The sequence below is a fragment of the Somniosus microcephalus genome, chromosome 13, assembly GCF_052327205.1.
Source record: "Somniosus microcephalus isolate GS21.2 chromosome 13, FLI_Smic_1.0, whole genome shotgun sequence".
Classification (NCBI taxonomy): domain Eukaryota; kingdom Metazoa; phylum Chordata; class Chondrichthyes; order Squaliformes; family Somniosidae; genus Somniosus; species Somniosus microcephalus.
Genome location: NC_140999.1, coordinates 177,687,353 through 177,713,166, shown reverse-complemented (window position 1 = coordinate 177,713,166; position 25,814 = coordinate 177,687,353). Strand labels below are relative to the sequence as shown.

The 25,814-nt window shown below is 42.4% G+C and overlaps 1 protein-coding gene across 3 annotated transcripts in view; it reads right to left on the bottom strand.

The window, feature by feature from the left end:
• The window catches only part of LOC147108818 (translocating chain-associated membrane protein 1-like 1), a 126,404-nt gene that overhangs the window by 5,999 nt on the left and 94,591 nt on the right, over window positions 1-25,814 (bottom strand). For 2 of the 3 annotated variants that reach the window (XR_015080671.1, XM_086005699.1), the window contains exons 6-10: window positions 16,978-17,062; window positions 14,107-14,177; window positions 10,581-10,685; window positions 6,739-6,882; window positions 1,667-1,827 (exon numbers count right to left, since the gene is read on the bottom strand). Coding sequence is in view for 1 of the 3 variants with exons in the window: in XM_086005699.1 (XP_085861825.1) it covers window positions 1,667-1,827; window positions 6,739-6,882; window positions 10,581-10,685; window positions 14,107-14,177; window positions 16,978-17,062 (566 nt within the window). In the remaining 2 variants the exon portion in view is untranslated. Of the gene's footprint in view, window positions 1-1,666; window positions 1,828-2,008; window positions 2,288-6,738; window positions 6,883-10,580; window positions 10,686-14,106; window positions 14,178-16,977; window positions 17,063-25,814 lie in introns of those variants that run through there. The other variant, XR_015080672.1, reaches the window with a different exon arrangement.

Below are 25,814 nucleotides of genomic sequence, written 5' to 3'. Positions count from 1 at the left end.
TCAGCTGCTCGTCCCCTAACTCGCACCAAGTCCCGTTCACCCATCACCCCTGTGCTCGTTGACCTACATTGGCAACGCCTCAATTTCAAAATTCTCACCCCCTCCACCAACCACCCATTGGTGGCCATGCCTTCTGTTGTCTAGGCCCTAAGCTCTGGAATTCCCTCCCTAAACCTGTCCGCCTCGCTACCTCTCTTTCCTCCTTTAAGACGCTCTTTAAAGCCTACCTCTTTGATCTGCCCCTGCCCTAATTTTTCCTTGTGTGACTCGGTGTCAAAATTTGTGTCCTATAATACTCCTGTGATGCACCTTGGGACATTTTCCTGCATTAAAAACGCTATATAAATACAAGTTGTTGTTGCTTCATGAAGAGTCAACTAATTGTTTCTCTTTTGCATATCTACTTTCTAACTAGCATAAATCTTTAGATATCACAGATTTCATGACACATTCTAATTACCTTTCTGAATAAAGAATATAAGTCAGATATGCATAGCACCTTTTTCATAAGCCATTATATCTGTAATGCTATGCTGAACAGTTGTGAAAGGGCAAGTAGTTAGAACAATGAAGGGATGAATATTACTGGAAGATGTTTGTGACCAGGTGTGTCTTTTCCCCCCAAAAATGCAACAAATGGAAATAAAATAATTAGAGAATGGTTTAAACCATACACTTGTTAGGGAGTAGCTGTCTGTTAAAATCAATTAACAAGCTTGGCAATTTTAAGTAAAACTGTAGATCTTCCATGGTATTACTCATGGTAAAGCAGGTGATATGCTGTTTCATAAGGATATAGGAGATTTAACACACAATAAATTATTCTGAAAAGGTGTAGCTACATTCTTTTAAGGCAACAAAGTCAAACTATTGGGAACTGAACACAAGTTCATGTTACTCAGAGATCAATGCAATGTGATGCAAAGCACCAGAGCATATATAGGACACTGTGGCCTCAGACTGACTCCATTACTGATGCATACTGTGCATGTCCACATGATCAGGCAGCACATAGCATGCTAGGGGCTTGCACACAGACAATGCAAAAGGCTCATTAAGGTGCTTTTTTTTTTAGCTTAAATAAAAGTCCTTCCCATAATGTGGCTGAAACACCTGGGCAGCATTACAGACACTTCGGGGGATTAATCCAAGAAAGTGGAGCCTTCTTACTCCTGCTTGGTTCTTTCTCAATAGACCACCTTTTGGTGTTCCATTTAGTTTTTGCTTGTTCTCCAAAGACTAGCTCTTGAAATAAGTTGTTGTTCCTCAGATCATTTTTTGGCCCCAAAAGTACTGCAGCTCTAAGGACAGCTGTAACAAAACCTGGTGAGCGACATCTGGCACACAATATATGGTTTATAAAAGTATTTTAGATATAGGGGCCCTGAATTTCCACAGGATCCTCAGAGAAACAGCCATTTATGCTGTTTTTTTCCTCAGGTTACCGCTATCTCCCACTGAAGTTACAGCATGAGATTGGGATAACCTTCACCGAATTTCAGGGTCAGTTTATTTAACTTTTTTTTAAAAAAGCTATCATTCAATGAATCATGCCTGTAAATTTAACAAAATGTTGAGTGTGTTTTTGGTTTAGAAGATTAAATCATGAAATGGAGGATTCAGGAAAGGAGAAAAAGTAATGAGATCTCCAGGTTTTGATACTAACCCTTGTTGTATTCCTTTTTTGAAGGTTTGTTCTTGGTATTAGCTATTTTCTTTCTGGGGATCTGATTCTGAGTGTGCTCCCTCCACTTCTTCAGCTGGAAGTTAATAAACTTCCACATCATCCATGCTTGTGTTAGACAAATAGCTGCTAAGCAACTGATCCTGTTCAAACAAAGGCAACCACAGGTCAGTGAACTACATGATTATTCAAACTAAAAACTTGCACAAAAACAAATGTAATCTAGACGGCAGTGCCATAGGCTTGTTATATCACAAATTATATTAAGTATCTTTGTACTGCTTCAGCACGGAGTCATCTGGAAATACAATTTCAGCAGAGCACCTTTTAATTTAAAACGAAATCCCTGTGTGCTGCGTTGGTTGTGAAACGTATTGTGCGATGGAGTGGAGGCCAGTCACAATTCCCCACATAGTGACTTCCTAATTGCCAAGGCAATTGAGAACAGAAATGCAATGTAATGTTTCTCTGCAGGGAAGAAGTAAAATTCAGACAGCCATCATAGCCCTCTTGGTGGCCAGTTACAGACCAGCATTTACTGAGGCTTAGGAGTCAGCCAACTGCCCACTGTCTTGATTAGGGGATGGTGTGCGACAGTGAAATCTAAAGAGAAGGAGGAAAACCATGAAAGTTTTTTCTTCTTTAAAAAAAACTCAGATCTAATGCCATTCATTTTACATTTGTTTCAGGGAATAGATCCCATATTAAAAACCAAGGCTTAAATCAACACCCCCGAACCTTCATCAAAAAAAGAACATAAGAATTAAGAGCTGGAGTGGGCCATACAGCCCCTCGAGCCTGCTCCGCCATTCAATAAGATCATGGCTGATCTTCAACCTCAACTCCACTTTCCCACCTGATCCTCATATCCTTCGATTCCCCTAGAGTCCAAAGATCGATCACCATCAGTCCTGAATATACTCCGACTCAGCATCCACAGCCCTTTGGGGTAGAGAATTTGAAAGATTCACAACCCTGAGTGAAGAATTTCCTCCTCATCTCAGTTTTAAAAGGCCGACCCCTTATCTTAAGACTATGCCCCCAAGTTCTAGGCTCTCCAGCCAGGGGAAACAATCTCTCAGCATCAACCATTTCAATCCCCCTCAGAATCTTATATGTTTCAATGAGATCACCTCTCATTCTTCTAAACTCCAGAGAGTATAAGCCCAATCTATTCAATCTCTCCTCATTAGGACAACCTTCTCATCCCAGGGAAAGTGGTACAGGAAACTTTGTGTTATCCGGAGGCTAACTGTCCGGAATGCTCGAGCCACCGGCAAAAATCAGGAGCCGTTTTCGTTAGTTTTTTTTTCTCGTTGCTTTTTTTTCCAACAGTCAAGCTCTGCAAGGTCTGCTGAAGCTGTTGCTAAGCTACAGACGCTTGGACTGTTTAGAAGCACAGGGTTTGTTAACAGATACGGAGCTCAAAAGCTTCCGTATCTTTCAACATTAGCGCTGGTATGTCCGGCAGTTTTGAGGGAACGGCAACAGCTCGGTCCCGTCGGTGCCGGATAGCACAAAGTTTCCTGTACTGACAAAATTACTGCTGCGCTCTGTACCATCTGTTTCACTAAAAAATGACTTGCATTTATACGGTACCTCATTACATTTCTCAGAATCAGTCCAGAAATGCTTTGCATACAATGAATTATTCTGAGATGTCGTTATTACCATTATGTAGACAACAGCAGTTATTTGTGCACATAGCAAGATCCCACAAACAGTAATGAGACAAATGGCTAGTTAGTTGAATGAGGAATGTTAGCCAGGACACTGGGAAAACTTGTTCTCTGAATATTTCCATTGATGACACCTCCAACAGTGCAGCACTCCCTCGGTACTGCAATGGAGTGTCGGCCTAGATTATGTGGCTATTTCCTGGAGTGGGGTTTGAGTCCACAACTGTGTGACTCAGATGTGAGAAGCTTCCAAATGAGCCAAACTGATACTAGATGACCTCATAAGCAGGGCTGTAAGTTTTTAAAAACAGATTGCATTTGTCTGTAGAATCCCTGAAGCTCCATAACGTCAGGGAAATTTGATGATTCACACAGAAATGTTTTACATGGGCTTTTGTTATGCAAACCATTGGCGTGATCATCCCACTTCCACTGCAAGGAGTTTTAAAATACTATGCAGAAAAAGTGCATTCTGTAAACCACCCCCCCCAATTCTTGCTCATTTCTTTCTCTCTCTCTCTAGGCATTGACTTTTAACTAATACATGAGAAAAAAGAGTTGCTGCAAAGTGAAACCTCAAGATCCGTCTGAAGGATGAATTTCATTTTAAAGAAAGAGGAAAAGCTCCTTCCTCCTTTGCTCACCCTCTTCAAACAATAGAACATCAAAGTAGGGGAAAAGAGGTTTGCAATTCTTCAGATTTAATGTTAATACAGAAAACTTTGGTTTATCTGGAGGTTAACTGTCCGGAATGCTCGATCCACCGGCAAAATTCAGGAGTCGGTTCAGTAAGTTTTTTTTCTTTTCGTTGCTTTTTTTCACCAGTCAGGCTCTGCAAGGTCTAGCTAAAGCTGTTGCTTAGCTACAGAGACGCTTGCAAGCTACGGCCGACTGTTTAGAAGCTAACAGGGTTTGTTGCTAGATACGGAGCTCAAAAGCTCCGTATGTTTTAACATTAGCGCTGGTTTGTCCGACAGTTTTGATGGGACGGCAACAGCTCGGTTCCGTCGGTGCCGGATATCACAAAAGTTTCCTGTACTAACTTGGACCATGGAATTGAGAAAATGCAAATCTTTGTAAACCGAGAGATTCAAATAATAATTCCTGGCAAAAAAGCTATGAGGGCTGCTTTTAGTAGATTACGTGGAGAGTCCAGAAAAACACATTTAATTTTGGCCCATGTTAGGGGTAGCTGCATGAAATGAATTAGCTTTTATTCTGACTCATAATTCATGACCAGCTAAACTAACATACAAAGAAATTCTTTCCATTACCTATCCCACAACATAATGTTCACTCATGAGGTGGTCCTGCACAAACAAAATAAGCTTTTAATCAACTTGGCAATTCATGACAAGTTATGCTTTAACACACAGAAATAAACTCCAGGATTCATCCTTTTTAGAAATGGGATTACCAAAAGTTTTATTTCAAAAGCAATAATGAATTAGCTAGACTGGGCATATTTGTGTAATTCTAACTGTATGACCTTAAAAAAAAAAAAAATTAATGTCTTGAATTTATCCAAGATTTCAGAGACCAGATACTTCATAGAAATAACAGTACAGAAACAGGCCATTTGGCCCAAGGGGTCTATGCTGGTATTTATGCTCCACACGAGCCTCCACCCACCCTACTTCATCTAACGCGATCAACAAATCCTTCTATTCCTTTCTCCCTCATGTACTTATCTACATTCCCCGTAAATGCATATATGCTATTCGCCTCAACTGCTTCATGTGGTAGCAAGTTCCACATTCTAACTACTCCCTGGGTTTTCTTCTGTTCCTCATGGAAAAGGAGGAAACATTCTAGTGGAAGGTCACTTAGGCTGCACTCACAACAGCTACCAGTTAAAAGTGTAACAGCATGATTTCCTCCAGATTTTTTAAACAAGAAATCCTGGGAAAAGTTTCAGATGGGGGTCTAAAACAGTTCTATCAAATGCCAACCATTTTGATAAATCTACTGCCAAGGCATAAAAAAAACCAAGAACAAGTAGGTTACATAAAGCTCAGGCCGGAATCAAAGATGAATAACAAATCTTTACATGTTCAAATCTTGGTGGATGGTAGTAATATGGTACAGTAGTTAGTTTTCTCTACATTAAGAAAAAATACCTCAGCAGATTTGGGACATAACAAAGGATTTTAAAAATGTAGAAAATTGGTGAATAAGGTGTTAACAAAGTGTAACAAACAGTTGAAGTTCTAATTGGGTAATTATGACCAGCATATTATTCCTGGGAAAGGTCTTCTACTTTATTTTTATATACGATCTAGGTGAATGCATTAGGCAATATGTTGTTTTAAGCTTATGGATGGTACCAAACTGTGTGGGAAATCAGGATTTTTGAAGTTAAAAGCTAAACTTGCAAAGATCTAAAAGTATTGACAAGACATGGCAACAGCTGTAAAGACACAAACTGTTGTGGTTTAAACATAGATCCGTACACTAGAAGCGTAAGGAATTGATACTGACACTATCAAACTTTAATGAGATCACACAGTGTACTGTGTCCACTACTATATTTACAAAAAGATAGTACAGGAATGGAAAGGATTCAAAGAAGACTTGAGATCATTGAAGGATGCTATGGAAGCTAAACCTATTCGCACTAGATAAATGAAGATATGGGGTGGTGACAAACTTAGTTTAAAATGAACTTATTTGCATTTAAGAGGCGGGCAACCTGTGCAATAACCTGCCACTTACTACAACAGGGTATACTCTAGCAAAGGGGAATATGAGACCAGAAGCAATTCCTAGTGTGGGGGTGGGGAAAGGAGAGTTCAAGGGATGAAATGTCCCTGGTCAGAAGGTTGGGAAAATTGGATTTCTTGGAATCAAGAAAACATCATTCAGGCTAAATTTGCAACCTTTCTGCACAATTGATATATGCTAGCAGATTGCCAATGGCAATCCATGTGTGCAATGTCCAGTAGGCTGCATTACCAATCTCAGCGATGTTATTTTGGAAAGCTCTTGAGGTCAGACCAGATACTTCCCCACAGAAAAGGAGGAAATTCTAAATGAAAGGTCACCTGGGCTGCCCTTGCACAACAGTTACCAGTTAGTTACTAAGTGGTGCTGGTGAAGGTCCAGCAGTCACCTTGGCCAGGGGTGATGCAAGACACTGGGGCATGAACAAAAGTGAAATGAGGAGAAAAATACTTCTTGAAAAAAATTACCAAAAATGTAACTAAGCCATATACTCAACACTAAAATGTCAGCAATTCATAACCTGGGAACCAAAATAACAGTAACCCATACCTTTAATGTTAAAATAACATTGCAAACATATCCTCACTCCGGCAACAATAGGTAGGACTGTTTTTCAAATGTCAGACTACAAGCGTCACTTCAATGACCCACCTGACAGTCAATGTGTTGAAATTTCCATTTGCTACTGAAAAGTCTTGATTCTCTGCTCTCGCAAGGCCAAAGCCAAAAGTGAGGACAGACAGAGTCAGTGTGAGGAGGCGAGCCATTACAAAAAGTAGAGCCCAGAGAGTGAAGCTAGGGAGAAAAAAAACACACATCTTTTTAGACCAGTTGTAAAACCTTATTGATGAAAATGGTGAAGATGTTTATATCATCTTTTTCTAGTACTCATTCAACACATTGTTATATTAAATAATTCTACAGTTCCAGTGATCACCAGTTATTTGTAGCATTCTAATCGAGTGGCACAATGTATTAGCGTACTAATACGGTAATCTTGCCTCAACTACAGGAAACTTTCGATTTACCGGCACCTAAATAACTGGAAATCTCAGTTAACCGGCAAAATTCAGGAGTAGGTTCAGGTAAGTTTTACTTCATATTGTACTTGCCTTCCTCGATCTGTTGCTGTGCAAGGGTGTGGCTGCAGCTGTTGCTAAGCTACAGAGACGCTTGAAACTTGTGGCCATTGTTCTGAACCTGTTGCTAAGCAACAGGGTTTGTTGCTTTGCAACAGGGTTTGTTGCTTTATACGGCGCTCTCAGCTCTCCGTATCTTTCACTATAGCTTTCGGTTATCCGGAATTTTTGATGAACCGGCACCACGTCGGTCCCGGATAAAAAAAAGTTTCCTGTATTGTGTAGCAAAGCATCCCATGTTCCAACAATGGTAAATAACTTTTTTCCTAATTTTGTTCCTAACTCTCTTAGCGACAATTTTAAACTGATGACAGCTTTTCACCAACTCCCCATAACCAGTGGAAATAGTCTTTTCATATTAATCCTATTAAAACCCATCATAACTTTTAAAATATGTATTAAAATTGCTTTTAGTCTTCTCTGCTCCAGTGGTAATAGCTTCAGTATCTCATGTCTCTCCTCATAACTATAGTTCTTCATCCTTGGTATCATCCTGGTGAATCCATGCTGTATGCTCTTTCTGGCTTTGTGTCCTTTCGATAATGGGGCATCCAAAACTGCAAAGTACTGTTACCTAACCAATGTTTTGAACAAATTTATCTCTTTGCTCTTGTACTTTATGCCTCTAATTATAAAATCCAAAATGTTATTGGCTTTTTATGGCTTTATCCAACTACACTCATACTTTCAGGGAATTTATATTTGCACCCCCTAGATCTCTCTGTTCATCCACATGCTTCATTTAGTGTATATTTCTATTCTTTGTTTTTCCTCCCCAAAATGTATTCCCTCACACCTCTCCACATTAAATTTTATGTGCCATGAGGCTGTCTATTCCACTAACCTATGCTTCTGAAGCTACAGTCTTCCTCACAGTTTTTAAGCCCCCTACTTTTGTGTGATCAACAAATTCTGATAGTGTTCCCTATAGTCCAAGTCCAAATTATATACCAGGAATAAAAGTAGATCAAGTACTGACCCCCGCATCCAACAATTCTCCAAACCGAATAATACCCATTGACCCTAACCCTTTGTTTCCCGTCAGTCAACCAGCTCATAACTAATTAAGCCAAAATTAAAACAGAAAGTGCTGGAAATACACAGCAGACCCATCAACATCTGTAAATCAAAAGGCAGGTTATGACATTAGTGATGTTAGACAAACTGGTCCATAGTGACCCAGCTTATCGTTCTCTCTCTTCTTGAACAGAGGTGTTACATTGGCTATCTGCCAGTGCACAATTTGTATATCTAAGGAGACTTCTGCAATCTTCTCTCCAACTTCCTTCAACAGCAGAGGGTTCATGCCATCAGGATCCAGTGGTTTATCCACCTCGAGTTCTGCCAATTTTTCCTGAACCAATTCCTTTTATTAGTTATCTTGAACAATTGTTCCACATCCTCCTCTAGTACTCCTACATTCTCACTTCCACTATTATTTGTAAAAACTGACAAAATATTTAATATCTGTCATTCTTCTTCCACAATTAGATTTTCCCCATTACCTCTGAGCATTTCCACCCTCTCTAACTATTCTTTGACTTTCAATATGTTTAGAAAAGTCCATATTATTTCATTTTATATTAACTGCTAGCCTTTTTTCGTATTTCCTTTAAATCTCCATTTTTATCTCACCACTACACTTTCTACATCCGTCATGATTTTTTACATCCATCATGTTTTTTTTAAAAAGTATTGTTAGTCCTAGTTTTATCATGTGCTTTCCTCTTAGGTTTCAATTTAATTTAAATCCTTTTTTTTATTCATTCACGTGATGTGGGCGTCACTGGCAAGGCTGTATTTATTACCCATCCCTAATTGCCCTTGAGAAGGTGGTAGTGAGCCACCTTCTTGAACCGCTGCTGTCCGTATAATTCTATCCTGTCATGTACTCCCTTTTTGCCTTGTAGAAATGTATCTATTCTGCACTCAGCCCATCTCATATTTGAAGATCTCCCACTACTTGTTTGCTAACATTTCTGCCCAATTAATTTGAGCCAGTTTGCTCCTTATCTCCGTGAACTATGCCTTTTTCCAGTTCAGCACGCTTATCTTTAACTCTTCATTATCCTTTTCAGTTTTCACATTGAACATAACTGTCATGGCTACTATTTTGCAATTGTTCTCTTCCACTCAAATCAGTTACCTGTCCAACTTCATTTCCCAGAACTAAATCAAGCAATGCTTATTTTCTTGTTGGACAAGCAACATACTAGGAAGCAGTCTTAGATGCATTCTAAAAAGCATTTCCCACCATGACCACATACTTTACTTCAGTCTCACTTGGGATAGTTTAAATCACCCAACATATTGCCTTGCTGTTTTTAGATATCTCTCTGAACTGTTTGCAAATCTTCCCCTCTAAATCATCTCCATTGATTTTAGTGGCGTGTAATGTACACCGAGAACTCTCATTTCCTCTCCTATTCCGTAATTCTATCCATGTAGATCCTGGCATATCACAATCCCTTAGAAGATCCTTGCATTCTAGCACTGTAATAAAATCCTTTAATAAGACTGTCAACCAACTCCCTTTTCCCTCCACCATCTCTCCTGAAAATGGCATAAACTGGAATATTAAGTTCCTAGTCCTGCCCAAACCTAAGCCATATCTGTTATACCAACAATATCCCATAATTCTCCAATTTTGTTTTCAATGCTTTGTGCATTCAGCTGCATAATACTTGATCACAACTCCAATTCCTGACTTTTGGCAGGGTGGCTCAATCTTTTCCTCAGTTTTCTCATTTAACTTTATCTCTTGCCCCTTTTACAGCGTTTTTATCTCCTCGTACCTCAAAGCCTCTTTCTTCCCCTTGTCTCCTCTGTTAATATTTCCTCACTATTTATTTCAACGACACTTTATACTTCTACTCCAACTGTTTTATTACTCCTTCTCTAGTGCCAAGCACAGACTTTCCCCACCACCTACATGTAATAAGTTAGGGCAGTCTCACTCACAGTAGCCACTGTTTATGTGGGGAGGCTTGACAGGATTTTTGATTACTGGTGACATTAATTGAACTTAATCTTGTCCTCATCAGAAGTCCGCACTTACATCCAGCATTGTTTGTTGGACAGCAAACAGGAACAAAACTCAAGCAAGTATTCCACTCCCCAACCCAGGGGTGCTGTGGCTAATTATGCCAGTAGTGTTGCCCTTGCTGAGATCAGCGAACTTGGATTGAAGGTGGGTCCCACTGGCTTTTCCACTTACTGGGTAAATTTGCTGAGTCCTGGAGTGAGCCCCTATACGTATTATTTTAATGGTGAAAAAAAGAAAAACACCTGGTTGTACTCCAATACAGTTTGACAATTCATACTCCTAAAAAATGTCCACAAAATTACTCTTACCCCTTTTGTTTGTTTTCATCACTGAAGTAGAATAATCGTGATGCATGAAACAAGAGCTCTACCAGGTAATGCGGCACTGAGAGAATCAAGCCCAGTCTGTGAAGGCTGTAAGAAAAACAAAATCACGAACAAAATCAAGCTTAAATAAGGTACAAGAATTCTGTACACTTCTAAATGTCATACTGGACTGTTACTTTTATTCTCAAGAGAATACCCACCTTGAAGCAGCCACATCCACATAGTGTTTTTCATTAAACCAGCTATCACAGGCATCATGAGTCCACTTAAACTTGAAGTTATCACAAGCATATTACATGTGGCACAATTTATTTTCAGATTGGACATGGTAAACTTTGGCATTACTGTATTAAAGAAATACAGTGAAAGAGGGGGTCAAGGCAGTGCATTAACTGCTGGCTACTTTCCTGAAGCAATAAAGTAGCTCCTCTGAATACTGTGAAGCAACACCAAGTCAATGGGTTCAATACTGTCATTGCTCTCCGCCCCACCAATTTTCACCCCACTTTCCCGAGGGCATTGAATTCTGCTGAGTAAGGGTCCACAGGCTCCCTCTGATACCTTACCAAAATGGCGACCCTTCATGTGTAAGCTTGGACAAGTGTTGGCAGACTATTCAACTGTGGAGGACATACAAGCCTAATGTTGTCCTTACCCGACATCAACACATGGACACTTTCCAGCAGATGTCACTAGATAGTAAACAGGAGAAAGAACCTTGGCTGATTTTTCCCTGTGTAACCCAGGGGCACTGAGGCCATTGTGAATTGTTTTATTGGTTACAGCATACACAAATCACGAGTATTAATTAAATCAAATGTAACTACTGAAGATCAATTTCAGAACTTCGAAGTGCAAAAAAACTGAATTTCCACAGGGGGACTTCCATAGTGCTATACATCAGTGTTCTGCAATATGCAAGGAAAATCCAAGCATTAAATCCCATTTTAGGCTTGAATTCACGGTTAGAGACTTTGAGTTGTCAATCTCAACTAGCTATTCAATCAATAGGATAGATAGGAAAATCAGCATGGGTTCTACCTTAAGTTGCACCTCAATTCTCCCTACTAGTGATATCAGCAGAACCCAGGAACAGGTCAATGGGTGCCTATCATCTCCACTGCAAACACAAATGCTCATAATGGGACGCATGTAGCGAGAAAAAAGGGGGAGGGGGAGAATATGCATGACAAAAAGAAAGTAGTTAAAAGTATTTGGGGAAAAAAACCTCACTATTCATTTGCTCAAAATCATCAAGAACATTACATAAAAAACACAAAAGCTCATGTGTCTGTCAACAAGCACTCCTGGTGAGTGGATTGTCGGTTCCTAACTTGGTCTATGGCAAAACGTCAAAAATAGAATTTCTTACCATGTGAGGCTCCTAAGCAAATTCACTGCGTCTGACCAAATAAAGTCAAATTTTGGTCACATCGTCCCAGAAACTAGTTAAGAGAACTTCCTTTACTACATCCCTGCTAGCTGATTTGGCATTGCACTTAATACATCCAAAGCAAAAGATATTATATCATGCAAAAACATGGGTAACCACACCTTCCCCCCCCCCCCCCCCCCGACCCTGAACACTGGGGCCCCACAAGGATGTGTGCTGAGCCCCCTCCTCTACTCCCTCTTCACCCACGACTGTGTGGCTGTTCATGGTTCCAACACCATCATCAAGTTTGCGGATGATACCACGGTAGGCGGCCAGATCACCAACAACGATGAGTCAGCCTACAGGGAGGAGGTCCAGCATCTCGTGAAGTGGTGCGCCGATAACAACCTGGCCCTTAACATCAAGAAAACCAAAGAAATCATTGTGGACTTCAGGAAGTCCAAAGGCGGAAGTCACACCCCCATCCACATCAATGGGGCTGTGGTGGAAAGGGTGGACAGCTTTAAGTTCCTCGGAGTCCACATCACGGAAGACCTCTCCTGGTCCCTCAATACCTCCTCTCTGGTGAAGAAGGCCCAGCAGCGCCTATATTTCCGAAGGAGGCTGAAGGGATGTAACCTGTCACCCCTGATCCTCTCTAACTTTTACCGCTGCACTATAGAGAGCATCCTGACAAACTGTTATCACAGTATGGTATGGCAGCTGTAGCTACTATGACCGGAAAGCCCTGCAGCGGGTAGTCAAAACTGCCCAACGCATTACCGGCACCCGGCTACCGACCATAGAGCACATATACCAGAAACGCTGTCTACGGAGGTCACGGTCCATCATCAAAGACCCTACCCACCCCAGCCACAGTCTGTTCGCCCTCCGGCCATCTGGGAGACGCTACAGATGCATTCGCACCCGTACGACCAGATTTAGGAACAGCTTCTTTCCCAGGGTTGTCATCCTACTGAACTCCACAAATAAACTCTAAAGCCTGCACATCTGCCAATGCACTTTATTATGGTTATGTTTATGTTAATGTATTACAAGCCAAATGTATGTTGAATGTTTAAATGTCTTAATCTAAATGTACACTCTCGGGAGCCGCAAGCCTACATTTCGTTGCACTGCACTTGTGCACTAACAATGACAATAAAAGTTGATTTGATTTTGATTTGATTTGTACTGTATTCTCGCAACTGAACAAAATGCTTGAAAAAGTTAATGGGAAAAAAATTAATTTCCTTAATCCAAGTCGATTAAAAGATCTGTAATATACAACCAATGGATGGATTGCATCAGAGCAACAAGTCAAATTTCTTGTATTTTCAAACAGACTCTGAGAAGCAAAAAAAATTGGAGAAAATATTTCAGTAGTCTAAGTTGGACAAAATGAGTTACCTAAGCAACATCATTATGGCCAGGGGAAAGCTAAAATATGAAGATCCGCCCTTTAGGTTGCAATATAATCTAACTCCTGTACACTCCAATATAGTACAACGGAATTTCGATTCTTCATGCTCGTATTATCCACAAGAGTTTTCAGAAGTCAATATTAGCAGGCCCTGTAGCAGGGAGCAACGAGAGGATCAGACAGAATAGCTGTTCAGAATAGGCTGACTAGCCACTTTTACGGTGTACCACTTCTTTTGAAATCTTTTAGTTAGTTATATTCTCTAGCAGTCAAAAGATTTGAAAAGAAATAGAATGCAAGGAGAACAATGTGCAAAAGGGAGCAGAGGGTCAGTGGCAGCAGATAGGAGAGATCACTAGAGGAAAGGGATGCAAGAGGAGTGCACTGATCAACAGCTGGCTCTCCTTACATTGTTTCTTTTCAAAAAAAACTTGTGAGCTTGAGAATAACTCACTCAATAAATATCCGAAAAGATACAGAATGCAAGGAGGGCCATACACAAGGGGCTTCTTGCGCCCCTGAACAGTGGATTAAATGTGCTCCTTGTTCAAGGGAATCTCGATGACCTGCCATTTTCCATAATACAATGGGGTGAGGGAAGAGAGAAGAGATCCTTTTTGGGAGATAATCAAAGTTCCACTGTACAAAAATAAAGCCAAAATGTGATCTAATTTAAAAATAATTGCAGCAGACACATGCTAAAAACTTACTTTAATATATAGGCACCAGTGATATGGAATATGTAAAGGCAAATGTAGTACAGCTGACGAGCGATATCCTCCTGTAAGATTTAACAATTTGAAACACATGAGGAACAGAAATTAAGAAGTCCAAAAGACACCATGTGTGCCATGAAGCAGGGATGCAGATCTGCCCCACAACTCCCCAGAGGGTTTGTTCCCAATACCAGTCATGTCGTCTGAAGATGATGCGGAGAGGAAACCAGGTGCTTCTCTACAGGGAGGGAGAAGTCAGGAGTATCACTTCAACCACTCTTGTACATCTTGTAGTAAAGATGAAGAACTGGATTATCAGAGGCTTGGGAGCAGATTGCTCAGCTCTCTGCCCGCTCGCTCTCTTACTGGAGGAATGGCGTGGGAGGACTTCAAGAAAGGAACGCAAAAATAAACATAATTTAGCAGCAAAATAAATGATACAACAATGGGCGCACACACATCATTTCCTTGCATTCAAAACCATATATATATATATATACTCTTCCTTAAAACTGATGAACTTTAAACCACAATTTCAGTCATTATTTAAGATCTATTTATTGCCCTCCATATTCTAGAAGCATTCACAAAGGTCTTCAGATCAAGTCATGGACAACTCCTCTGAAGTGAAGTAGAGAAAAAGTTCACAAAACATTACTTCCACCTTTTCGTAGTGGGTGCACTCAGTCAGCAGAATATTGCTGTTCAATGAATAAAAACATGTGACATGTTTCATTTACCATACATTCACAGCATGTATTGGTGGGTTGTAGCTTACTTATGTACAAAAAAAGGGCAAATTTATAAGCAAATTCATTTGAATCCAGTATCTATTGTTTTTCTTGACCAGTTGGGCATTTGGTAGATGTGGAAAATAACCATCATGCTTAAGAGTCTCCAAACCAAACTACTGAAAAATCAAAATAGGCAGCTTCAGTTTGCTTGACGTGGAGTGCACTCTCAACACAGGGACACATCCCACTTACCCAAATTGAGTGTTTAGGTGCAAAGGATTAGGGATCCCCAATTGTGCAGAGGAGTTACTACTAGAGTCTAACTAGCTAAATCCACATAGCTTCTCAGCACAAAGCTCTGGTAAGCTGCTTGTCCAGCTAGGAGCACTCTACCCACAATAGTATTGGTCTGCAAGGTTATTTGAAGGCAACTGGGAAGATTCACAGCCCCAAGAGACAGGTCTACCCCTCTAGCTCCAATTACTAAGCCAGGCTATATAGTCAATTATTAACAGTGCCCTTGGAGTACTGCAAACTTGCCTGGCTCAGGTAATGGATTACCTAGTCTCAAATGCTATGGGCAGGGTGGAAACAGCATTAAAAATATTCAAACATGAGTAATGGAAAGCAATGGCTCGTTCAAGGACTTTGGGCAAGACAGGGAGGTTAAAAACTGGATTGTTGGAGAATAGATAGACCAAGGGTGAGCTTTTTTGAGGAGGGGATGATGACCAGCTTTGAAAGCAAGCTGATTAGAGGTAGCCATTAACAATGTTGGCAAGCATTGGGGCCATCAGTTAGTTCAGCAGTCAGTAATATGGTGGGGAGGGGATCAAGTGGATCTGATAGAAGAGGTGAGCTTAGAGGGGGCAGGGAGAAGATGGGAAAGAAGCTAAGAAATGGAAGGGGGATGGGGTTAAAATAAGCGAGGGGCTGAGAGATGATTAGTTGGAGTGGGGAGGAAGTGGGAGGTGGCACCTGAGGCATCTGCATGAATCCTCTTAATCTTTGAGATGAAGTAATCCACAAGCTCCTTGTAGTTGGTGAGTTTGAAGTGGCATGGGAAACAGGTTTGAGAAGGCAGGTTGTTATAGAGATAAGCTGCGAATTGTTCTTAGACCGTCAGTATAATCCTGTCGTAGTAGGAGAGTTTGACCACTGAAGGGGGATTTGTGGCGACGCTTGATATGGTGCAGCCAGATTTGGCAGTGGAAGGCAAGACCAGCTGTGCGCCAAATGCGCTGAAGTCTGCAACCCCCAGACTTACTGGTGTGAGTTGGCAGGTGTACCAATGGGGTTGGGAGATGGTAAGTGTGTTGGTCAGGATGAGGGCATTGAAGGCAGAAGTGAGAGATTGCTTTGCAGATCAACGACAGCATTGATGGTTGAAGGCCAGGGGAGGGGATTAGGAGAGTTAGAGAGCAAATTACTGACGGTTCAGGGAGAATACATTTTTTTTAGGGTGGTTAACAATAGTGGAGTTGGAAGCAGGCAGGGAGATATGGATGGTAAAGGAGAAAAAGTAGTCAGAAATATTCACATCAGTGACTGAGGCTATGTGAGATGCTGAGGTCTAAGGGCTGGTCATGAACTTGAGTGTAGGAGTTGATGTGACGGGTGAGGTTAAAGGGCAGAGCAATCAAGGGGAGCGAGAGGCAGGAAGTAAAATTAAACGGTGGAAGTTGAAATTACCAAGAATGAATAATCACTTGGTGCACAGAATGAGGAAGGTAGTCTTGGCAAGGAAGCAAGTAGTGTAAAGAGCTCTGCATGAGCAGCAAAATGGGTACAGGACTTCAGAAGCAGTCACACCCCATTGATAGTCATTTAAAAAAATATATATACTTGTGGGGAGGAAGAACTTACAAACCAACAAGGAAGTGGACAGTGGATTCAGTAGAATTTGCATACAATTCAACATCCTTTTTGAACACTAAAGGGAGTATCAGTTCCTCAGAGGGTTTGAACCAGACATCCAAGCAGTGCCTGACCAGAGGATGCTTGATCTTAAAGCTTACTGAACCACTCGAACATTTAGTTTCCAATTATGCAAATTCTGTTGATACATTTGGTTTTAAATGTTAAGATGATTTTTGGTGGTGTAAATAACAAAAAATGTGTATATAATCACCTTTCTAACTTTCTGAAAATACAGTTCTGGTAACGCGTGGAGCCAATAGGCGATCTGGCAAATGTAGAAAAATTTCACCTGAAAGCTGAACCAAATAATATATTGTTGAAAGTACAGCAGCTATATAACCAACAATTATACATAAACATGTTTCAGTTTTTGCAAAACATAGATCAGATTTTAAAACAAAGAACTCTGTGCCCAGGATCCTCCACAGACTGAGTTCCTGATCATGGGACTTGAGCAGTCACAGACAGAAATCAAGTGGAAACTCAGGCTCTTTCCTACAGGTAGGGGGTGAAAATAGAGCAGAAATGATGCTGTTTCAAAGTGGCATCTTTCTCAACCGGGGGGGGGGGGGGGGGGGGGGGGGAGTGGCAAAAGAGCAAAAAAGGGGAAGAGGAGATTCTTTTTATTAAAAAAAGGAGGCTTATACCCTACAATAAAAACATAGTTACATTATATTAATAGTGGATGTACTGAGGTATTTTAAACAGGTTGAAAAGGTTAGTTGATAATGGCAGCAGTACTGTCAAGGTAAGACAATTAGAAATGGTGAGTTTTATTGCACATTCAATAAAATGAATACATCTGGAGACAAAGATTACTTTTTCACAAAAACAGTTACTGTGACTCAAAACGAATGACAGGTCAGAAGCAGTTTAAATGAAAATGCTATTTTGCGGGAACCATATATTTATTTAAACAGCATTTACAGTATATACAATCTGGCTGCTATTAGGGATGGGCAATAAATGCTGGCCTTGCCAGCGATGCCTGCATCCTGCAAATGAATTTTTAAAAAAGCAGATGGTTCCCCATCCCAAATTTGCTTCCTTATACCCTCCCTTGAAAGCCTCAATTCCTGCAGTAATAGGAACAGGAGTAGATCATTCAGCCCCTTGAGCCTGCTCCACCATTCAATTGGATCAGGGCTGATCTCCATCTCAACTCCATTTATCTATCTTTGCACAACATCCCTCGATACCCTTTACCTAACAAAAATCTATCTATCTCAGTCTTGAAAGCTCCAATTGTCCCACCATCCACAGGTTTTTGGTATCACTCTAGTATCTTAGCCAAGTAGCTACTCTCCAAGTAAGCCCAAGCGATTATTCAGTCATTTGGGACTATCTCCGTTAACCGCAACCTGTCCTCACCAAAGTTGCATATGGGCATACTTTCTACCAGGAATGATTTGCTAGTGTTCTTAAGTGGGAATGTTGGGTGCTTTATTTCCTTCCTTAGCCCAGTGATGCTGATGGCAATGTTGGCACCACTACTGCCTTCCCGGCTAAGATCAGCTAACTCCGTTCTTGACTGGGGATCGAATACGACAACTGGTTTGCATGGCTCAGTTCCACACGGGACAGTACATAACAGTAACTGCACTTCAAAAAGTAATTCCTCATTTGTGAAGAGTTTTAGGATGTCCTGAGAATGTGATAAGGCACAGTTTTGGTTTCCTTATCTGAGGAAGGACATACATGCCTTAGAGGCAGTGCAACGAAGGTTCACTAGATTGATCCCTGCGATGAGAGGATTGTCCTATGAGGAGGGATTGAGTAGATTGGGCCTATACTCTCTGAGAGGTGATCTAATTGAAAACATAAGATTCTGAGGGGGATTGACAGGGTAGATGCTGAGAGGTTGTTTCCCCTGGCTGCAGAGTCTAGAACTAGGGGGCATAGTCTCAAGATAAGGGGTCGGCCATTTAAGACTGAGGTGAGGAGGGATTCCTTCACTCAAAGGGTTGTGAATCTTTGAAATTCTCTGCCCCAAAGGGCTGCGGATGCTGAATTATTGAGTATATTCAAGGCTGAGATATGTAGATTTTTGGGCACTAGGGGAATCAAGGGATATGGGGATCGGGCGGGAAAGTGGAGTCGAGGGCGAAGATCAGCTATGATCTTATTGAATGAAGGAGCAGGCTTGAAGGGCTGTATGGCCTACTCCTGCTCCTAATTCTTATGTTCTTATGTTATGTTCTTAAGCTCAAGTTCCTTCTTTCTTACTCTTTCCAGCTGAGCATATTGTAAACACAGTATTAGACCAATAGGTTCCTGCTGTAATTAAACTTGCTGCTATATCAGCAACAGAGACCTTATTGCAGAAATAGAAACTCAAAATAAATTCTCAATTACTGCTGCAAAACAAAAATGGACCATGTTCTTGCAGTACTTTAACAAAACCACTTCAATGGATATGAGTGATTCCTTAGATATACTAAATAAAAGCTTTGAAATATTTTCTCCCCTTCAAGATTCACTGCACAATGCATCATACTCCAGTCAAGAGCAGGCAGGATTTGATCCAATGCCACCCTGTAAATGACCCCAAATAATCTGGCTCTGATCCTAAGGCCAAGTGCTTAGCACCTCCCCAAAAACACAACTGAGATTCTAAGTTAAACATACAGTGAAATCAGGGATACGGAAGTACTAAAGCACAGACGTGCTGCACCACACCACCTAAACATTAACACCAGGAAGCAAAGTATAAGTGTCTGGCAGTACTGTTCTCTTATTGAGGTTTGTGTGTCATTCTTATGTTGGATTACTGGTCCTGGTTTATGTTTTCTATCAAAATCTTTAACCCTCTCTGTACTGAATTGTCTGATCTCAGTTAGGTGGCAGTTGGGGTGACACAATTGAGTGCCCATGGAACCAGACCACAGTCAATGCCTTTAGAAGAGGAAGGGTGGGGGGGATTGGAGGCTTCTCGTCACCCACCCTTAGAGAAAGCAAGTGTGGGTGGAGGAAAGAGTGGATGGAAGGTGAAGGGTCAGGTGAGTGGCAGTGGAGCAAGGTGGTGGAGTGGATATAGGGATTGAGCAGGCAGCTCAAAGAGGAAGAGGCACAGCTGACCCTGTCTCCAGTTTTCAGAATTCTCGTTCTACCTGGGTCCCTCCCTCTGGCCTCTTAACCTCTTTAGATCTTTTCATTGCAAATTGTTGGTGTGACATCAGCCGTCTCAATTTCTCTGCTCCCCTCACTCACTCCAACCTACCTCCCTCTGAACTTGCAGCATTCCATTCTCTCAGATCCAACCCCAACATTGTCATTAAACCTGATGACAAGGGTGGTGCTGTTGTTGTTTGGCGAACCGGCCTCTACCTCTACTGAACGCCAACTCTCCGACACCTCCACCTACCTCCGCCTGGACCATGACCCCACTACTGAACATCAAGCCACCGTTTCCAAGACCGTCACTGACCTCATCTCCTCTGGAGATCTTCCCTCCACGGCCGCCAACCTCATAATTCCCCAACCCCGCACAGCCCGCTTCTACCTCCTTCCCAAGATCCACAAACAGGACTGCCCCAGTAGACGCATCGTTTCAGCTTGTTCTTGCCCCACGGAACTTCTCTTCCTATTTTGATTATTTTTTCTTCTTGTCCAGTCTCTTCCCACCTACACCCGCGACTCTTCTGACGCCCTCCATCACTTTAACAGTTTCTTGGCCCCAACCGTCTCCTTTTCACTACGGACATACAATCCCTCTACACCTCCATCCCCACCAGGGTGGCCTGAGGGCACTCTGCTTCTTCCTTGAACAGAGGCCCATCCAGTCCCCTTCCACCACCACCCTCCTCTGCCTGGCTGAACTTGTTCTCACATTGAACAACTTCTCCTTTGACTCCAGTCACTTCTTACATATTAAAGCTTTTATAGATATGTGAAGAGAAAAAGATTGGTGAAGTCAAGCATAGGTCCCTTGCAGTCAGAATCAGGGGAATTTATAATGGGAAACAAAGAAATGGCAGACCAACTAAATTCATACTTTGGTTCTGTCTTCACAAAGGAGGACACAAATAACCTCCCAGAGATGCCGGGGAACATAGGGTCTGATGAAAGGGTGGAACTGAAAGAAATCAGTATTTGTAGGGAAATGGTGTTATGAAAATTGATGGGACTGAAGGCCGATAAATCCCCAGGGCCTGATAATCTACATCCCAGGGTACTTAAGGAAGTGGCCCTAGAAATAGTAGATGCATTGCTGGTCATCTTCCAGAACTCGATAGACTCTGGAACAGTACCCATGGATTGGAGGGTAGCTAATGTTACCCCACTATTCAAAAAAGGTGGCAGAGATAATGCAGGGAATTATAGACCGGTAAGCCGGACATCGGTAGTGGGGAAAATGCTAGAGTCCATTATAAAAGATGTAATAGCAGAGCACTTGGAAAGCAGTGACAGGATCGGACAAAGTCAACATGGATTTACAAAAGGTAAATCATGCTTGACTAATCTACTGGAATTTTTTGAGGATGTAACTGGTAAAATAGGTAAAGGAGAACCAGTGGATGTAGTGTATTTGGACTTTCAGAAGGCTTTCGATAAGGTCCCACATAAGAGATTAGCGTGCAAAATTAAGGCACATGGGATTGGGGGCAAGGTATTGACTTGGATAGAGAACTGGTTGGCGGACAGAAAGCAAAGCGTTGGAATAAACAGGTCGTTTTCCGAGTGGCAGGCAGTGACTAGTGGGGTACCGCAGGGATTGGTCCTAGGACCCCAGCTGTTCACAATATATATTAATGATCTGGACGAGGGAATCGGATGTAATATCTCCAAATTTGCAGATGACAAAGCTGGGTGGGAGGGTATGCTGTGAGGAGGATGTCGTAAAACTCCAGTACGATTTGGACAGGTTGGGTGATTGGGCAGAAACATGGCAAATGCACTATAATGTGGATAAATGTGAAATTATCCACTTTGGTGGCAAAAACAGGAAGGCAGATTATTATTTGAATGGTAGCAGTTTGGGAGAAGGGGAAGTGCAAAGAGACCTGGGTGTTCTTGTACACCAGTCGCTGAAGGTAAGCATGCAGGTGCAGCAGGCGGTTAAGAAGGCAAATGGTATGTTGGCCTTCGTAGCAAGAGGGTTCGAGTACAGGAACAAGGATGTCTTGCTACAGTTGTACAGGGCCTTGGTGAGACCGCACCTTGAGTAGTGTGTGCAGTTTTGGTCGCCTTACCTGAGGAAGGACGTTCTTGCCATGGAAGGAGTGCAGCGAAGATTCACCAGGCTGATACCTGGGATGGCAGGAATGATGTATGAGGAGAGATTGTGTCGATTGGGCTTATACTCACTGGAGTTTAGAAGGTTGAGAGGGGATCTCATCGAAACCTATAAAATTCTGTCAGGCCTGGACAGACTAGATGCAGGAAGGATGTTTCTGATGGCCGGGGAGTCCAGAACCAGGGGTCATAGTCTAAGGATAAGGGGTAAGCCATTTAGGACCGAAATGAGGAGGAATTTCTTCACCCAGAGGAGTGATGAACCTGTGGAATTCTCTGCCACAGAGGGCGGTGGAGGCCAATTCATTAAATATATTCAAGAAAGAGTTGGATATATTTCTTAAGGCTAAAGGGATCAAGGGAAATGGGGAGAAGGCAGGGACAGGGTACTGAATTTGGATGATCAGCCATGATCTCATTGAATGGCGGAGCAGGCTCGAAGGGCCGAATGGCCTACTCCTGCTCCTATCTTCTATGTTTCTATGGGAACCCACATGGGTCCCAGCTATGCCTGTCTTTTCGTGGGATATGTGGAACATTTTGTTCCAGACCTACTCGGGTCCCCTCCCTCACCTCTTTTTCCAGTACATTGATGACTGTATCAGTGCCGTTTCCTGCTCTCGCCCTGAACTAGACAATTTCATTCACTTTCCTTCCAATTTCCACCCTTCCCTCACCTTCACATGGTACATCTCCGATTCTTCCCTTCCTCGACTTCTCTGATCCATCTCTGGGGATAGGCTATTGACAAACAGTCACTACAAGCCCACCGACTCCCACAGCTACCTGGACTACACTTCCTCCCACCCCGCTTCCAGTAAGGACTCTATTCCATTCTCCCAGTTTCTCCGTCTCCGCTGCATCTGCTCTGACAATTCCACCTTCCATACCAGCGTTTCCGACATGTCTTCCTTTTTCCTCAACCGAGGATTCCCCTCTACTGTGGTTGACACGGCCCTTGACCGTGTCCATTCTATTTCCTGCACTTCTGCTCTCACCTCTTCCCCTCCCTCCCGAAACCACGATAGGGTTCCCCTTGTCCTCACCTTTCACCCCACCAGCCTCCACATTCAACGGATCATCCTCCGCCATCTCCAGCATGATCCCACCACCAAACACATCTTCCTCTCACCTCCCCTTTCAACATTCCGAAGGGACCACTCCTTCCGCAACATCCTGGTCCCCTCTATCACCACCAACACCCCTTCCCCCGGCACCTTCCCGTGCAAGCGCAGGAGATGCAACACATACCCTTTTACCTCCACCCTTCCCACTGTCCAGGGCCCCAAACACTCCTTCCAGGTGAAACAGTGATTTACTTGTACTTCTTGCAATTTAGTATACTGTCTCGCTGCTCACGATGTGGTCTCCTCTACATTGGGGAGACCAAACGCAGATTGGGTGACCGCTTTGTGGAACACCTCTGTTCAGTCCGTAAGGGTGACCCCAAGCTTCCGGTCATCTGTCATTTTAATTCTCCGCTTCACTCCCACTCACACCTTACCATCCTCGGCCTCTTGCACTGTTCCAATGAAGCTCAACGTAAGCTCGAGGAACAGCACCTCATCTTTCGATTAGGCACTTTACAGCCTTCTGGACTCAACAGCGAGTTCAACAATTTCAGACCATACCTCTGCCCCTATCCATTTTTTTGTTTCCATTTATTTTATTATTCATTTATTTTTATTTTTTTCCTCTCTCTCCCACATGGCAGCTGTCTTTCATTCTGCCAGTGCCATTCACACTTCATCTAGGGCCATCTTTTGTTTCTTAACTTGTCCCAATACCATCTCCTTTTGCCTTGCACCATCAATCCGTTTGTCTCTTAATCTCTCCTGCCTTCCGCCCTATCACAGACCTTCCCTTTTGTTCTTTCCTCTCCCCTCCCCCTTTTCCCTGCCCTTGCTTAAAAACCTGTTTGATCTCCAGCTTTTCCCAGTTCTGACAAAGGGTCACCGACCTGAAATGTTAACTCTTTCTCTCTCCACAGAAGCTGCCTGACCTGCTGAGTATTTCCAGCATTTTCTTTTTTTATTCCAGATTTCCAGCATCTGCAGTATTTTGCTTTTGTATCAAAGAGGAAGAGGTTGGGTAGTGATGGTTTGCTAAGAAGGGAAATGGATAGTGGTAAGGTGAAGGGGTAATGGGATGGTGAAGAGAATAGGAATGAAGGGGTGGAGAAGCACAAGTAACTGGGAGAGGGAATAGGAAGGATGCCTCTGAAGGTCACATGTTCCCTGCAACCCCCACTCTAAATGCAGCCTGCACCTGCTTTCCCTGTCACATCAACACTCGCTCAAAAGAAAAAAAAAGAGAAATGGAAGAAGACAGGGAGATGCAAAAAGAGTTAAGGAGAGCAATAGCAGAAAAGAGAGAGAGAGAGAGAGAGAGAGAGAGAGAGAGAGAAAAGAGAGAATCAACAAAGACATCAGAGGCAGGTAAGTGTAACCATGTGCAAATAGATTGGGAGAAGGGGAACTGCAACGAGACCTGGGTGTCCTTGTGCACCAGTCGCTGAAGGTAAGCATGCAAGTGCAGCAGGTGGTTAAGGCGGCAAATGGTATGTTGGCCTTCGTAGCAAGAGGGTTCGAGTACAGGAACAAGGATGTCTTGCTACAGTTGTACAGGGCCTTGATGAGACCACACCTTGAGTATTGTGTGCAGTTTTGGTCGCCTTATCTGAGGAAGGATGTTCTTGCCATGGAGGGAGTGCAGTGAAGATTCACCAGACTGATACCTGGGATGGCAGGAATGACGTATGAGGAGAGGTTGGGTCGATTGGGCTTATACTCGCTAGAGTTTAGAAGAATGAGAGGGGATCTCATTGAAACTTATAAAATTCTAACAGGACTGGACAGACTGGATGCAGGAAGGATGTTCCCGATGGCCGGGGAGTCCAAAACCAGGGGGGTCACAGTCTAAGGATAAGGGGTAAGCCATTTAGGACAGAGATGAGAAGGAATTTCTTCACCCAGAGAGTGGTGAACCTGTGGAATTCTCTACCACAGAAGGCAGTGGAGGCCAATTCATTAAGAAAGAGTTGGATATATTTCTCAAGGCTAAAGGGATCAAGGGATATGGGGGAGAAGGCAGGGACAGGGTACTGAATTTGGATGATCAGCTATGATCTCATTGAATGGCGGAGCAGGCTCGAGGGGCCGAATGGCCTATTCCTGCTCCTATCCTTCTATGTTTCTAAGCCATGACAGATCAACTAATTAGCATATTTTCCCACTGCTCAGTAAAGGGATTAAAAGGGGATTTATAAAAGTAGAAGTTCTAGACAACCATTAAATTTCAATTTTTTTTAACTAAACATTTCCGTGGCAAACAACAGGAGCAAAAAATTAGTGCATGTGCCAACATGAACTGAGGGAGAGGAAGGAGAGGAGAGAGCGAAAAGTACCTCAGTGTAATTCTGACAACTATACACACAATTTATCGGATTTAGCGAGAATACCCGTACAGATCAACAAGTAGTCTGAAATTTCCCCACAATCTTCCACTATACAAGTGATACATTGTTGGGAATACCTGCAACTTAAGTTATGACACTTTATAATTGTCATAGACCTAAATTCAGGGCTGTTAATTGAGTTTGATGGCTTTTTTTGAGTTTTTTGCGAGTTCAATCGCCTTGTTCTGTCCATTCTTTTTATTTCTTCCACCCGCCAGATCTTTCCCCCCCACTCCTCTTTTTGGTCCCCCCCCCCCCCGCCCCGCCCCCACACCAAGCCACTTCCCTTGTCCAAGAGGAAAGGCCTCAATCAGTAATAAACTACTAGGAAGTCTACAACAGCAAACCAAATTGAC